This window comes from Nerophis lumbriciformis, linkage group LG37 (assembly GCF_033978685.3).
Source record: "Nerophis lumbriciformis linkage group LG37, RoL_Nlum_v2.1, whole genome shotgun sequence".
Taxonomy (NCBI): Eukaryota; Metazoa; Chordata; class Actinopteri; order Syngnathiformes; family Syngnathidae; genus Nerophis; species Nerophis lumbriciformis.
The window spans coordinates 13,790,001-13,807,291 of record NC_084584.2 but is presented as its reverse complement, the minus strand read 5'-3'; the positions used below and the strand labels follow the sequence as shown (position 1 = coordinate 13,807,291).

Sequence of the window (17,291 nt, the reverse complement as noted above, 5' to 3'; positions counted from 1 at the left end):
AGTTTACACGCTAGGATTTCTACCATTGTTGCTGCTTGTCTGTATCAATGTGTCCGTCGCTTAAAAGGTCCGCCAGGAAACAATGACGAGAGCACTTCCTCGTAGCAGAACATTCGTCCAAACAATACAAAATATATCACAAAGTCAGCAATTTCAATACAAAACAAACTAAATATATTTATGCACAAATTACAGTTAATTACAAATGTTTGACCATGAAGTTTACACGCTGGGATTTCTACCATTGTTGCTGCTTGTCTGTATCAATGTGTCCGTCGCTTAAAAGGTCCGCCAAGAAACAATGACGAGAGCACTTCCTCGTAGCAGAACATTCGTACTTTATTGTCCAGTCTTTTTAAAAAGTCCGATTTTTGCAATTTATTCGGATATTTTTTTTCCCAGGATCTTTTACTCACCCCATTGCCAATTTCACTGTGACACATAAGCCTCGCGGTTGCCCCCTTGCGGGGTGGTGGTAGTACTACATACATAATCAACCCTAGTTTGAATGGTTTCATCAACCATATTTGGGTACAGTTCCATTCAAACTAGGGTTGATCATGTATGCAGTACTCCCGCCACCCCACAGGGGGCAACAGCGAGGCTTATGTGTCACAGTGAAATTGGCAGTGGGGTGAGTAAAAGACCCTGGGGGAAAAAAATATCCGAATAAATTGCAAAAATCGGACTTTTTTAAAACGACTGGACAATAAAGTACGGATGTTCTGCTACGAGGAAGTGTTCTGGTCATTGTTTCCTGGCGGACCTTTTAAGCGACGGACACATTGATACAGACAAGCAGCAACAATGGTAGAAATCCCAGCGTGTAAACTTCATGGTCAAACATTTGTAATTAACTGTAATTTGTGCATAAATATATTAAGTTTGTTTTGTATTAAAATTGCTGACTTCGTGATGTATTTTGTATACGTGGTCCTGTTGTTTTTTTGTCTTAGAGAAGCGATCAAACCTTGTTTAATACATGCAGTGCTAAATTTGACCGCTAGAGGGCGACAACGCTAATAGTGATAAGTCACATACAATATGTGAATGTTGTGTAATTTCTATATGTGTAAACATTTGTAGTTTATTGTGTGAGTACATTAACACTGAACCTATTTTATTTGTGTACAATACACAATGGACGTTATACTTTTTTTTTTACTTATATTTTGGCTGTATTTTAAATCTTACAAACCTAAATGAAGGAAGAAGTGTAAAGAAATAAAACGAAGGAAGGAAAATAATTTAAAAAAAGGAACATCATTCCTCATTTTTTGTTTATTTTATTGGCCTGGACCCAAATGCAGGTGGTGAACAAAAAAATACCAATTTTACTCACAAACTGAACTCATAGGCAGTTATTTTCATGCTCGCCGTCACTGTTAGCGTGGTTTTCTTTTTTATAATCTTTATTTTAATGACAATATCATACACAAGACTACGTACAAAACAAAAGAAACGTTGCTTAAGAATACAGCATTTATTTTGAAACCGTACAGAAACCGTAACGATGTGATCAGCAGCCTTGAAGGTGAAATACATATTTTTTTCGTTTTTAAACTACTTTTTTATGTACTCAATTCCCAATACTGATCATTTAAATGTCTACTTTTTCTCAGGCCCGCATATATAGATTCAAATTAGAGTAAATGCCTTGTTTGAAGAAAATAACACATTTTAAAAAAGAAATTCAAACTATATCAAACAAACCTTTGACAATGGGAGTCAGTAGTGCCCCCGTGCGTCATCAATTGCAATGACAGTGTGGTTAATTTTATCAGGTACAATTTTCTTATATGATTGGAAGTAGCATGTGTTTGCATTTCGGTCACATAATCCTTTAAAAGCAGTCTTCTACTAAGGTCAAAGGGCACGTGTCCATCCGCGGTGCTGCAGGCGGTTCCCAAAATAGTGGGAATCCCGCAAGGTGTCAGGTTAAGAAGGAAGATTAAAGACTTTAGCAATGTCAGAATAATTGTATCTAAGTTATCACAAAACGTTGTGCTTCAATGAGTTCCCGGCGAGTAGAGAACCGACCTTTTCTTTGAACTGTTATGTAATCAAAGGCGACGGCTGTTTACGACCCCCGTCCCTTTAGAAACAGCTGTTGCCATGTAATCCGGGAAAGTCCAAATAAAAGAGGAGGCGTACAATCTTTCGTCAGAGCGTGGTGAGAGACTGTACAAGAGTACAGCCCAGACATTTCTCCTCAATTGAGCCAAATTTAATTCTGTCTCTGTTTGATTCCTTGCTTCTTTGTCTGTTTTTTTTATTTTTTATCTACCCCTTGTTTGTGTTTATATTTTTGTTCCCTTTTACTCCTAAGTACGCTTTTTTTTTTTTTTTTTAAATACAAAACATTCATTAAACATTAAAGGCTTAGTGGCCACATGCGTGGACAGCACCTTTTAGCTCTTATTTCCAAAATTGTGTACACTACTGAATTGGGGTCTTATGGCCGCTTATGTGGACACTTATACTGCCATCTGGTGGTGTCAGAAGAGTATAACATACAATGGAGTTTGCATACCTGCCAACTTTTGAAATCAGAAAAACCTAGTAGCCAGGGTCCAGGGGCCGCAGGCCCCGGTAGGTCCAGGACAAAGTCCTGGTGGGGGGTTCAGGAAGCCCCCCGACGCAAAATGATTGATTGCATTCAGACAGGTTAAAATGTTGCTAAAACCATCACTTTTCTATCAGTCACAGTGACTTTTCAAAACAAAAATATTACAGCAAAAATCATATGGGTTGATTGACATGTTTATTCTGTAAGCTAACTTCAATAGTTTGAAATTATTTTGACAGTTAATGCCAGTTATCCTGTCAACCTTTCACAAGACTTCAATTTGTTAATTGAAAGTATAAACAGTATAAACACTTTTTACAGTAAACAAATGGTAAAACAGTACTAAACAATTCCATTAAAAAAAAAATTGGTGTCATTATTAACTTTCTGTCCAAGCTTGTATAATCTACTGCCTTGTTCAATTGTAAAAAATATTCTGTGCCTAAAATTCACATTTCTATCACAATTATCATACTTTAAACATGGTAAGCTAACTTCATTAAAATTAATAGTCCTGTCAATAGCATGGAATTACAATTCAAATGTAGTTTTTTTTGTAAGCCTTTCAAAAGAATTCAAAATATGAAAAATTAATGAAAATTAATTTAAGCCATCAGACACTTGAAAAGTGGCACATCACATCTCTAATGTAATCATTTTAACTTTTCAACAGAAATAGCACTGCAAAAATATTAAGGACATACTTCTGTATTTTGGTAGTTATGCTGTCAACATTTAACAAGATTTCTTCAACTTGGACTTGAAAGCATAAATAGTATAAACACTTTTAACAGTATAACAGTACTAAACAATTCCAATAGATAACATTGGTGTCATTACCTTTTTGTGGCTAAAATCCAACGGCAACGGCATTAGACTTGTGTTTTTTTGTCCCAACGTGGTCTTTTACATCGCTAATTCCTCCGTGTCCGATCGAAAAATCTTGTCTGCACAAGGTGCAATTCGCGTAGTTTTCACCCTTTTTGGAAGGGATAATTATTCCCGGATAGGCTTTTGAATATTCTTCACGGAATGACTGCAGTTTTCTTTTCGGTTTAAGAATCGTTTGCGATTTTTCTCCGGCTGATTCCATGATCGTTCGCTCGTTTGGAAACAATGGCAACTGGTGCCTCGTGCTTGGCAGCGGTGCTATAAATAGCCTTGCGCATGGCATTCGGAATGGCTCGATAGGAAGTTACGGGAAGCAGTGTCGATTGTCATTGTTACGCGATTTCGTGAATAAAACTTTTTTTTAAATATTTTTTTTTAATGAATGAAAAACCGTATTTTTTATCACTGCAACCGTAACCCGGAATAGGTTGATGAAAACCGTACTAATTACGGGAAAACCGGAGTAGTTGGCAGGTATGAGTTTGGGGGGGAAAAAGTGTAAAAAAATAAGAATTAGCATGTAACTAAACATGAAGTACACGTTTGTGTACTTATGGACTAAGTACATCATATCAAAAGATGATTCTTAGTTTTTATTCTAATTCGGGTCCAATAAGCCCAAATAGCAAAGAGAGAAAAAAAAAAGCATTTAAACAAACAGTTTGGGCCTTAAGAGGTTAAATGATCATGTTTACAGTGATTGTTTTATATGTATTTTTTATGTATGTCGCTTTGGATACAAGTCCCACACATTTCACGAAGGTGGGCTACACAAAATTGGGTTGGAAAAGCTAGACTAAATTTAGACTTGTATAATACTGTATAGCCACTGTCCATCTGATTGTCAACTGTCAGTTTCGGCTGCTCGCCGGCTCCTCATCACCACTTCAAGATGGCGGCCCAATTTCTCGCGTCACAGCAGCCAATGCTGCGTTTACTTAAAAGATGTCTATGGTGACCACGCCCCGCGCTCCTTGGACAGCATTTGATTGGTCGCTGCAAAGTCTCTTCTTCTTCTGGCTGCTCTCGCTGATTTCTCAGGCAGGGCGCCACTTTTGCCCCCATCGGTCGCTGAGGGGAAAGGAACGTCCGTCTTGTTCATTATGACACCTGCTGAAGCTGAATGAAGTCAGCATGCTTGAAGGTGATGGAAAGTTGACAAGATTGCTCTCGCCAGTCGTCATCGAACAAAAGACAAAAAGTAGACACTGCCAGCAGCCAGCAGCCAGCAGCCAGGGAGCAGGAACGTCCACTTGGAGGGGTAGGTTAGACTTGTTTTCCATGATATTAAATACCTTTCTCTTGTAATTGCTCTACTTTATGCTATCGCTATGTGGCCCTTTGTTGTGAAAACTTCTTCAGAAGCCGGAATGCTGTTTTCCTTCAGAAACTGTTAGGAACCCTGATAAACGTCTATGATTATATCTATTTTGTTCATTTCTACATCTAGTATTCTATATAAACGTCTATTATTATATCTGTTTTGTTCATTTCCAAATCTAGTATTCTATATAAACATACTATGATTATATCTATTTGTTAATTTCTACATATAGTATTCTATATAAACAGCTATGATTATATCTATTTTGTTCATTTCTACATCTAGTATTCTATATAAACGTCTATTATTATATCTATTTTGTTCATTTCCAAATCTAGTACTCTACATAAACATACCATGATTATATCTAATTGTTCATTTCTACATCTAGTATTCTATATAAACAGCTATGATTATATCTATTTTGTTCATTTCTACATCTAGTATTCTATATAAATGTCTGATTATATCTATTTTGTTCATTTCCAAATCTAGTACTCTATATAAACATACTATGATTATATCTATTTTGTTAATTTCTACATCTAGTATTCTATATAAACATCTATGATTATATCTATTTTGTTCATTTATAAACATCTTATGAATACATCTATTTTGTTAATTCTACATCTAGTATTCTATATAAACATCTATATCTATTTTGTTCATTTCTACATCTAGTACTCTGTATAAACGTCTGATTATATCTATTTTGTTCATATCTACATCTAGTATTCTATATAAACATCTATGATTGTATCTATTTTGTTCATTTCCAAATCTAGCACTCCATATAAACATTTATGATTATATCTATTTTGTTAATTTCTACATCTAGTACTCTGTATAAACGTCTATGATTATATCTATTTTGTTCATTTGTAAATCTAGTATTCTATATAAACATCTATGATTATATCTATTTTGTTCATTTCTACATCTAGTATTCTATACAAACGTCTAGGATTATATTTTGTTCATTTCTACATCGAGTACTCTATATAAATGCCATCCATCCATTTTCTACCGCTTATTCCCTTTGGGGTCGCGGGGGGCGCTGGAGCCTATCTCAGCTACAATCGGGCGGAAGGCGGGGTACACCCTGGACAAGTCGCCACCTCATCGCAGGGCTCTATATAAATGTTTATATCTATTTTGTTCATTTCTACATTTAGCACTCTATATAAACGTCTATGATTATATCTATTTTGTTCATTTCTACATCTAGTATTCTATATAAACGTCTATTATATCTATTTTGTTCATTTCCAAATCTAGTACTCTATATAAACATACTATGATTATATCTATTTGTTCATTTCTACATCTAGTATTCTATATAAACAGCTATGATTATATCTATTTTGTTCATTTATAAACATCTTATGATTATATCTATTTTGTTCATTTCTACATCTAGTATTCTATACAAACATCTATGATTATATCTATTTTGTTCATTTCTACATCTAGTACTCTGTATAAACGTCTGATTATATCTATTTTGTTCATATCTACATCTAGTATTCTATATAAACATCTATGATTATATCTATTTTGTTCATTTCTACATCTGGTATTCTATATAAACGTCTATTTTTATATCTATTTTGTTAATTTGTAAATCTAGTATTCTATATAAACATCTATGATTATATCTGTTTTGTTCATTTCTACATCTAGTATTCTATATAAACGTCTAGGATTATATTTTGTTCATTTCTACATCGAGTACTCTATATAAATGTTTATCTATTTTGTTCATTTCTACCTCTAGCACTCTATATAAACGTCTATGATTATATCTATTTTGTTCATTTCTACATGTAGTATTCTATATAAACGTCTATGATTATATCTATTTTGTTCATTTCTACGCCTGGTATTTTATATAAACGTCTATCTATTTTGTTCATTTCTACATCTAGTACTCTATATATAAAAGTCTATTATTATATCTATTTTGTTCATTTCTAAATCTGGTATTCTATATAAACATACTATGATTATATCTATTTTGTTCATTTCTACATCTAGTACTCTATATATAAATGTCTATTTTTATATCTATTTTGTTCATTTCTACATCTGGTATTCTATATAAACGTCTATTATTACATCTATTTTGTTCATTTCTACATCTAGTACTCTATATATAAACGTTGATGATTATATCTATTTTGTTCACTTCTACATCTAGTATTCTATACAAACGTCTATGATTATATCAATTTTGTTCATTTCTACGCCTGGTATTCTATATAAACGTCTATTATTATATCTATTTTGTTCATTTCTACATCTAGTATTCTATACAAACGTTTATGATTATATCTATTTTGTTAATTTCTACGCCTGGTATTCTATATAAACTTCTTATGATTATATCTATTTTGTTCATTTCTACAATCGAGCACTCTATACAAACGTCTATGATTATATCTATTTTGTTCATTTATAAACATCTTATGATTATATCTATTTTGTTAATTTTTACATCTAGTATTCTATATAAACATCTATGATTATATCTATTTTGTTCATTTCTACATCTAGTATTCTATATAAACGTTTATGATTATATCTATTTTGTTAATTTCTACGCCTGGTATTCTATATAAACTTCTAATGATTAAATCTATTTTGTTCATTTCTACAATCGAGCACTCTATACAAATGTCTATGATTATATCTATTTTGTTTATAAACATCTTATGATTATATGTATTTTGTTAATTTTTACATCTAGTATTCTATATTAACATCTATGATTATATCTATTTTGTTCATTTCTACATCTAGTATTCTATATAAACGTTTATGATTATATCTATTTTGTTAATTTCTATGCCTGGTATTCTATATAAACTTATGATTATATCTATTTTGTTCATTTCTACAATCGAGCACTCTATACAAACGTCTATGATTATATCTATTTTGTTCATTTATAAACATCTTATGATTATATCTATTTTGTTCATTTATAAACATCTTATGATTATATCTATTTTGTTCATTTCTACATCTAGTATTCTATATAAACGTTTATGATTATATCTATTTTGTTAATTTCTACGCCTGGTATTCTATATAAACTTCTTATGATTATGTCTATTTTGTTCATTTCTACAATCGAGCACTCTATACAAACGTCTGATTATATCTATTTTGTCCATTTATAAACATCTTATGATTACATCTATTTTGTTAATTTTTACATCTAGTATTCTATATAAACATCTATGATTATATCTATTTTGTTCATTTCTACATCTAGTATTCTATATAAACACCTATGATTATATCTATTTTGTTCATTTCTACATCTAGTATTCTATATAAACGTCTATATCTATTGTGTTCATTTCTACATCTGGTATTCTATATAAATGTCTATTATATCTATTTTGTTCATATCTACATCTAGTATTTTATATACACATCTATGATTGTATCTATTTTGTTCATTTCCAAATCTGGTACTCTATATAAATGTCTTATGATTATATCTATTTTGTTCATATCTACATCTAGTATTCTATATAAACAACTATGATTATATCTATTTTGTTCATTTCTACATCTGGTATTCGAGATAAACGCCTATTTTTATATCTATTTTGTTCATTTCTACATCTAGTACTCTATATATATAAACGTTGATGATTATATCTATTTTGTTCATTTCTACATCTAGTATTCTATATAAACACCTATGATTATATCTATTTTGTTCATTTCTACATCTAGTATTCTATATAAACGTCTATGATATCTATTGTGTTCATTTCTACATCTGGTATTCTATATAAATGTCTATTATATCTATTTTGTTCATATCTACATCTAGTATTTCATATAAACACCTATGATTGTATCTATTTTGTTCATTTCCAAATCTGGTACTCTATATAAATGTCTTATGATTATATCTATTTTGTTCATATCTACATCTAGTATTCTATATAAACAACTATGATTGTATCTATTTTGTTCATTTCTACATCTAGTATTTTATATAAACGTCTATGATTATATCTATTTTGTTAATTTCTACGCCTGGTATTCTATATAAACGTCTTTTGTATCTTTTTTGTTAATTTCTACATCTAGTACTCTATATATAAACGTCTATTATTATATCTATTTTGTTCATTTCTAAATCTTGTATTCTATATAAACATACTATGATTATATCTATTTTGTTCATTTCTACATCTGGTATTCTCTATAAATGTCTATTTTTAAATCTATTTTGTTAATTTCTACATCTAGTACTCTATATTTAAACGTTGATGATTATGAGCACTCTATATAAACGTCTATGATTATATCTATTTTGTTCATTTCTACATCTAGTACTCTATTTTTAAACGTTGATGATTATGAGCACTCTATATAAACGTCTATGATTATATATATTTTGTTAATTTCTACATCTAGTACTCTATATATAAACGTTGATGATTATATCTATTTTGTTACTTTCTACATCTAGCACTCTATATAAACGTCTATTATTATATCTATTTTGTTCATTTATTAACATCTTATTATTATTATATCTATTTTGTTCATTTCTAAATCTGGTATTCAATGTGGCCCCCAGAGTCAAAATATTTACCCAGCTCTGCTCCGAGTCTTTCTGGTCAAAGCTGTGCAATCATCATTCATCGACGGTCACTCGAAGCGAGTATGACGATCCTCCTGGTAGGGGGTGTATCCCTTTATGGAGGATGCCTGTGCGTGACTTTGTTTAACGTGGGGGAGACTGGTGCACAGACAGTCACCACACGATCCTTGACAGATCCGGGTCAGGGTCCAGTGGCATGGAGTCCAAGACGACTGGGGACCCTTTTCTGCTGCAGCCTTCTTCTGCCATCGCAGCCGTTACGGTAGTTCTTAAATCTACCGTCTTCCGCCTGCTCCGCCGTTGGGGTCTTCACCGTATCCCTGGCAAGGGGGCAGTCAGGTACTAGGCCTTTGCCAAGGGCCACCTGGGGTAACAGTAGTAAAGGGGTTAACCTCCTAGTGCCCCAAGACCCCATAGAGCAGTGGTTCTCAACCTTTTTTCAGTGATGTACCCCATTTTTTAATTCAAGTACCCCCTAATCAGAGCAAAGCATTTTCGGTTGGAAAAAAATAAGTAAAATACAGCACTATGTCATCAGTTTCTGATTTATTAAATTGTATAACAGTGCAACATATTGCTCATTTGTAGTGGTCTTTCTTGAATTACTTGGAAAAAAAGATAGGTTTTTATTTATATTTATAAAGGATTTTTGAATTGTTGCTATTTTTAGAATATTTAAAAAAAAATCTCACGTACCCCTTAGCATACCTTCAAGTACCCCCAGGGGCAGGGGCGCCGAAAAGGGGGGGTAAAGGAGACGGATTCTAGGGGCCCATAATGGAGGGGGGCCCAGAGAGGCCCCTAATGATGATGAAATTATAATACAGAAAAAATAATGACACTGTGTTGGGGGCCCTGTAAAGATTCTTTTCATGGGGCCCAAAATGCCTAGCGGCGCCCCTGCCCAGGGGTACGCGTACCCCCATTTGAGAACCACTGCCATAGAGGAGCCTCCACTGCCGGATGCACTTTAACGTCATGCCCAGGACAGCAGTGGAATAATGTCAATGGAAGCAACACTGACCTCTAGTGGCCGTTTTGTTTCATTTTGTCCTGATATTACCCGTCCCAGCCACCAGAGGGCACTGTTGTACATTGCAAACATCCAGCAGCCACGGTGGGAAATGTGGAACATGTGTATGATTATGAAATGAAATAGTTTTTAACCTGCGTGAAATTATCGGTCTTCCATATTTAGTTTGTCACCTCCCCAAACGCTGCTTTGTGTTGACGCTGGACTCTTCCTCCTCCTCCTCCGTGTTTGGGAATGCATGAATGTCACCAGCTGCTGCATCTGCTACAGTGTGGAAAGTGTCCAAAAAAATAAATAATAAAAAGCTTAATTATCAAACTTAATCATCCGTGGGATTGAAACGAGGGAGCCCCCCCGCAGATGTAAACACACAGTCGCCGGGCCCCACGAGGACGTCCTCGCGAGTGTTTGTCAGTCGGTTCATGGAACCGCAATATTTGCGTGGAAATGGCGAACCGAGGTATAAAAGAAGAATGAGCGACGGGCCGCGCACGCTAACGCACAGTCCACGCCGACAATCGGCGAGGACTTGATTTGTGGCGTCTTCATGTCAGCGAGGACGCCGTGATTGTCCTTGGTTTGCGTCGTGAACATTTCACCTTGAAGTCCGACTTCTTTTGTCAGGGAAGGAATCGGATTTGAGTCATGGAGGTCATTCCAAAGAACAGCAATTAGGCGTGTGAATCTTTGGACACCTAACACAATATACAAAACCCCACACCAGTGAAGTTGTCACGTTGTGTAAATGGTAAATAAAAACAATGATTTGCAAATCCTTTTCAACTTAAATTCAATTGAATAGACTGCAAAGATAAGATACTTAAGAAACTTAATGCAAAAAAGTTGTCACAGGGGCATGTTCACCACTGTGTTACATGGCCTTTCCTTTTAACAACACTCAGTAAACGTTTGGGAACTGAGGAGACACATTTTTTAAGCTTCTCAGGTGGAATTCTTTCCCATTCTTGCTTGATGTACAGCTTAAGTTGTTCAACAGTCCGGGGGTCTCCGTTGTGGTATTTTAGGCTTCATAATGCGCCACGCATTTTCAATGGGAGACAGGTCTGGACTACAGGCAGGCCAGTCTAGTACCCGCACTCTTTTACTATGAAGCCACGTTGATGTAACACGTGGCTTGCTGAAATAAGCAGGGGCGTCCATGATAACGTTGCTTGGATGGCAACATATGTTGCTCCAAAACCTGTATGTACCTTTCAGCATTAATGGTGCCTTCACAGATGTGTAAGTTACCCATGTCTGGGGTACTAATACACCCCCATACCATCACAGATGCTGGCTTTTCAACTTTGCGCCTATAACAATCCAGATGGTTCTTTTCCTCTTTGTCCACAGTTTCCAAAACAATTTGAAATGTGGACTCGTCAGACCACAGAACAGTTTTCCACTTTGCATCAGTCCATCTGAGATGAGCTCGGACCCAGCGAAGCCGGCGGCGTTTCTGGGTGTTGTTGATAAATGGCTTTGGTTTTGCATAGTAGAGTTTTAACTTGCACTTTAGGATGTAGCGACCAACTGTAGTTACTGACAGTGGTTTTCTCAAGTGTTCCTGAGCCCATGTGGTGATATCCTTTACACACTGATGTCACTTTTTGATGCAGTACAGCCTGAGGGATCCAAGGTCACGGGCATTCAATGTTACGTGCAGTGATTTCTCCAGATTCTCTGAACCTTTTGGTGATATTACGGACCGCAGATGGTGAAATCCCTAAATTCCTTGCAATAGCTGGTTGAGAAATGTTGTTCTTAAACAATTTTCTCACACATTTGTTGACAAAGTGGTGACCCTCGCCCCATCCTTGTTTGTGAATGACTGAGCATTTCATGGAAGCTGCTTTTATACCCAATCATGGCACCCACCTGTTCCCAATTAGCCTGTTCACCTGTGGGATGTTCCAAAAAAGTGTTTGATGAGCATTCCTCAACTTTCTCAGTCTTTTTTGCCACTTGTGCCAGCTTTTTTTTGAAACATGTTGCAGGCATCAAATTCCAAATGAGCTAATATTCGCAAAAAATACAGTTTTCCAGTTCGAACGTTAAGTATCTTGTCTTTGCAGTCTATTCAATTGAATATATTATATAATAATATAATATATAACAGATAAACAGCTGTGATGAATGTTTATATTACTTGAAAGAAAAACTGGTTTTGTTGAATAATATTCTACCCAAACCTTTAATAAAGTCAAATACAAATAAGGCAAAAAGAGAAGTATCCAACACTTCTCTTTTCTAAAGTAAATCTGTACAGCAGATATAGATCATCTACATCAGGGTTGTCAAAGGAACAGGTTTTATCCGGTTTGCTAAGTATAAAAATGAGCCGAAATTTTCGAATGAAAGAAACCGCTATTCTAAATGTGTCCACTAGATGTCACAATAGCAGTTCTTTGTATCTTTGTAGATGATGCTACATATGTACAAAATAAACCACATGATGTTAGTGCACCAGTCGAGGAAAATGATCAAACTACATAAATAACATCCTGTAATTTGAGTTCAATATCATTTTTTTAAATCTTGATTGAAAATTAACACCAGAATAGAATAGAATAGAATGGACTTTATTGTCATTATATTTGCATATAACGAGATTAAGGACTCCAACTTAAGGTGCGGTAGCGGGAACAAATATGGGGTAAAAATAAATTACACAAGAGGTAATAAAGAAAAATTTAAAAAATAAACATTTTCACATAATTTATTCAGAAAGTATAAATAACGACAAATAAAGATAAAATACCATTAACCGCAACATGTAAGTGTAAAAAAAAAAAATCCACCGATATTAGGATTTGTACATTTTAAGGATGTGCTTGTTTTATTTTTAAACAAAGAAAACAATCTGAAGTTGTTTTTATTTTGAAGTTATTGTGCCGTGATTTTACCAGTTCGACCCACTTGGGAGTAGACTTTTTTTTCCATGTGGCCCCCACCATCTAAAATGAGTTTGACACCCCTGGTCGACATCAACAATATGAGTGACTGCACAGGACATATTCAAAAAAACAAAAAGAAATCTAAATCTATTTTTGTTTTTGTTTAAATTGATTAATTCTTAAGGCCCAAGCTGTTTGTTTACATGCTTTTTTTTTTCTTTTTCTTTGCTATTTGGACTTATTGGACCCTAATTAGAATAAAAACTAAATCATATTTTGATATGATGTACTTAGTCCATAAGTACACAAACGTGTACTTCATGTTTAGTGACATGCTAATTCTTATTTTTACACTTTTTTTTTTTTTTTTCCAAATTCCAATGTATGTTATACTCTTCTGACACCACCAGATGGCAGTATAAGTGTCCACATAAGTGGCCATAAGACCCCAATTCAGTAGTGTACACAATTTGGGAATAAGAGCTAAAAGGTGCTGTCCACGCATGTGGCCAACTAAGCCTTTAGAGGTTTTAAGAATCGTTACAAATAAGAATTGAGATTAGCTTGAAAATCAAATTTTTTTGGACACCACTAATTATTTGGTATAATAACAAAACCTTCATAAAAAACAGGTTAGAAAAGCTTCTTCTTGTTGCATGGAGAATGCATCAAAACATATATTTTTTAAATGGATTCTTATTAAAAAAAACAACTTTTCTTTTGAAATCTTGGACTTGGAGAAGGCATTCGACCGTGTACCCCGGGAAGTCCTATGGGGAGTGCTCAGAGAGTATGGGGTATCGGACTGTCTGATTGTGGCTGTCCGCCCCCTGTATGATCAGTGTCAGAGCTTGGTCCGCATTGCCGGCAGTAAGTCGGACACGTTTCCAGTGAGGGTTGGACTCCGCCAAGGCTGCCCTTTGTCACCGATTCTGTACATAACTTTTATGGACAGAATTTCTAGGCACAGTCAAGGCGTTGAGGGGATCCGGTTTGGTGGCTGCAGGATTAGGTCTCTGCTTTTTGCAGATGATGTGGTCCTGATGGCTTCATCTGGCCAGGATCTTCAGCTCTCACTGGTTCGGTTCGCAGCCGAGTGTGAAGCGACTGGGATGAGAGTCAGAACCTCCAAGTCTGAGTCCATGGTTCTCGCCCGGAAAAGGGTGGAGTGCCAACTCCAGGTTGGGGAGGAGATCTTTCCCCAAGTGGAGGAGTTCAAGTACCTCAGAGTCTTGTTCACGAGTGAGGGAAGAGTGGATCGTGAGATCGACAGGCGGATCGGTGCGGCGTCTTCAGTAATGCGGACGCTGTATCGATCCGTTGTGGTGAAGAAGGAGCTGAGCCGGAAGGCAAAGCTCTCAATTTACCGGTCGATCTACGTTCCCATCCTCACCTATGGTCATGAGCTTTGGGTTATGACCGAAAGAACAAGATCACGGGTACAAGCGGCCCAAATGAGTTTCCTCCGCCGGGTGGCGGGGCTCTCCCTTAGAGATAGGGTAAGGAGCTCTGTCATCTGGGAGGAGCTCAAAGTAAAGCCGCTGTTCTTCCACATGGAGAGGAGCCAGATAAGGTGGTTCGGGCATCTGGTCAGGATGCCACCCGAATGCCTGTTTAAGGCACGTCCGACCGGTAGAATGCCACAGGGAAGACCCAGGACACGTTGGGAAGACTATGTCTCCCGGCTGGCCTGGGAACGCCTCGGGATCCCCCGGGAGGAGCTGGACTAAGTGGCTGGGGAGAGGGAAGTCTGGGCTTCCCTGCTTAGGCCTCGGATAAGCGGAAGAAGATGGATGGATAAAAGGATCAATCAAATTAGAATCGTAATGGATAAAAAAAATCACAATTCAGATGTGAATCGATTTTTGTGTGCACTTGAGTTTTCATCATGCTACATGAGTATCGGTTAACTTTCAGTCTGGTGACTTTTTCCGGGATGTTTACTCACGGTGAACAAAATAGTGGACAACCAAACCGACATGCAGCAAACAGAGTGCGAACTATCTGCGTACGCAGAGGGCCTAGCTCTTCACGTTTTTTTTGCTAGTATCCGCTATTGGTGCTAACTATGCAATGAAATGGATCAAGGCTACGTTCACACTGCAGGGTTCGATGTCCAATTCGGAATTTGTTTTGCCAAATCCGATCTTTTTAGTGGCCATTTACCGTTGCTGCTTTTATTGACTCCGGACCACAACGTTCCTTCCTTGTCTCCTCTGCAGTCCTCAGTGGGACACGTTTTGTGTTGTCCCCCGCTCATTAGTGTCAACTTACACGTTTGTGTTGTCTTCCTGATGTCACACACACACTTTCTCCTTCCTCTTTCATTCCCTCGGGAGCTGCACCGCAAAATGTCACCGAGTCAATTTAGTCTCCAGCTTCTGCTTGGCGGACCCTGGAGAACAAATGCAAAACTGTCAATCATTAACATATTGATTTGCCCCATAGCAACATTAGCATAGCTATGTGAGCTACATTCTAACATTATATTTTAAAATCAAGCTAACCTAGCGACACTAGCATAGCCATGTGAGCTACATGCTAGCATTACATTTTACCATAATGTCAGATTAGCAACAAAAATGAGGTTTTACCATCGTGCTATGTTAGCAACACTAGTATAGTTAAGTGAGCTAAATGCTAATATTACATTTTACATATAGCTCAAACCAAAATACATTTTATCGTCATGCAAGCTAAGAAACACTGGCATGGCTATGTGAGCTACATACTCAAATAAATGCTTAATACCACGCCAGCTTAGCAATGTTAGCATAGCTATGTGAGCTAAATGCTAACAGCGTATTTTAGCGTCATGCTATAATAGCAACACCAGCATAGCTATGTGAGCTACATGCTACATTACATTTCACCATAATGTTAGGTTGGTAACACTAGCATAACATGCTGACATCAAATTTTAAAATTATGCTAGGTTAGCAACACTAGCATAGTTATGTGAGCTACATGTTAACAGCGTATTTTAACGTCATGCTAGAATAGCAACACCAGCATGGCTATGTGAGCTACATGCTACATTACATTTCACCATAATGTTAGGTTCGTAACACTAGCATAACATGCTGACGTCAAATTTTAAAATGATGCTAGGTTAGCAACACTAGCATAGTTATGTGAGCTACATGCTAACAGCGTATTTTAACGTCATGCTAGAATAGCAACACCAGCATGGCTATGTGAGCTACATGCTACATTACATTTCACCATAATGTTAGGTTCGTAGCACTAGCATAACATGCTGACGTCAAATTTAAAAATTATGCAAGGTTAGCAACACTAGCATAACTGTGAGCTACATGCTGGCATTGAATTTAAAACAGCTCAGACAAAGTCAAATTTAGCTTCATCCTAGTTAATAAACATTAGCATGGCTATGTGAGCTACATTCTAACATTAGATTTTAACATCATGCGAAGTTAGCAACACTAGCATAACTGTGAGCTACATGCTAACATAACATTTTACCATAATGTCAGATTAGCAACCCCGGCATAAGATGCTAACTTTACGTTTTACCATCGTGCTATGTTAGCAACACTAGTATATACTAAAATAAATGCTTAACACCACGCCAGCTTAGCAATGTTAGCATAGCTATGTGAGCTAAATGCTAACAGCGTATTTTAGCGTCATGCTATAATAGCAACACCAGCATAGCTATGTGAGCTACATGCTACATTACATTTCACCATAATGTTAGGTTGGTAACACTAGCATAACATGCTGACATCACATTTTAAAATTATGCTAGGTTAGCAACACTAGCATAGTTATGTGAGCTACATGTTAACAGCGTATTTTAACGTCATGCTATAATAGCAACACCAGCATAGCTATGTGAGCTACATGCTACATTACATTTCACCATAATGTTAGGTTGGTAACACTAGCATAACGTGCTGACATCAAATTTTAAA

General features: G+C 36.1%; 2 protein-coding genes across 2 annotated transcripts in view; both read left to right on the top strand.

Annotated features, from left to right (window-relative positions):
- Positions 1-4,555: 4,555 nt before the first annotated feature.
- Positions 4,556-17,291, top strand: part of triqk (triple QxxK/R motif containing) — a 131,442-nt gene continuing 118,706 nt past the window's right edge. Inside the window, exon 1 of the mRNA XM_061930767.2 lies at positions 4,556-4,721. Within this exon, the coding sequence (XP_061786751.1) occupies positions 4,595-4,721 (127 nt within the window). The 5' untranslated portion in view covers positions 4,556-4,594. The remainder of the gene's footprint in view (positions 4,722-17,291) is intronic.
- The window catches only part of runx1t1 (RUNX1 partner transcriptional co-repressor 1), a 362,940-nt gene continuing 350,245 nt past the window's right edge, over positions 4,597-17,291 (top strand). The window contains exon 1 of the mRNA XM_061930757.1: positions 4,597-4,721. The gene's annotated coding sequence lies outside the window, so the exon portion shown is untranslated. The remainder of the gene's footprint in view (positions 4,722-17,291) is intronic.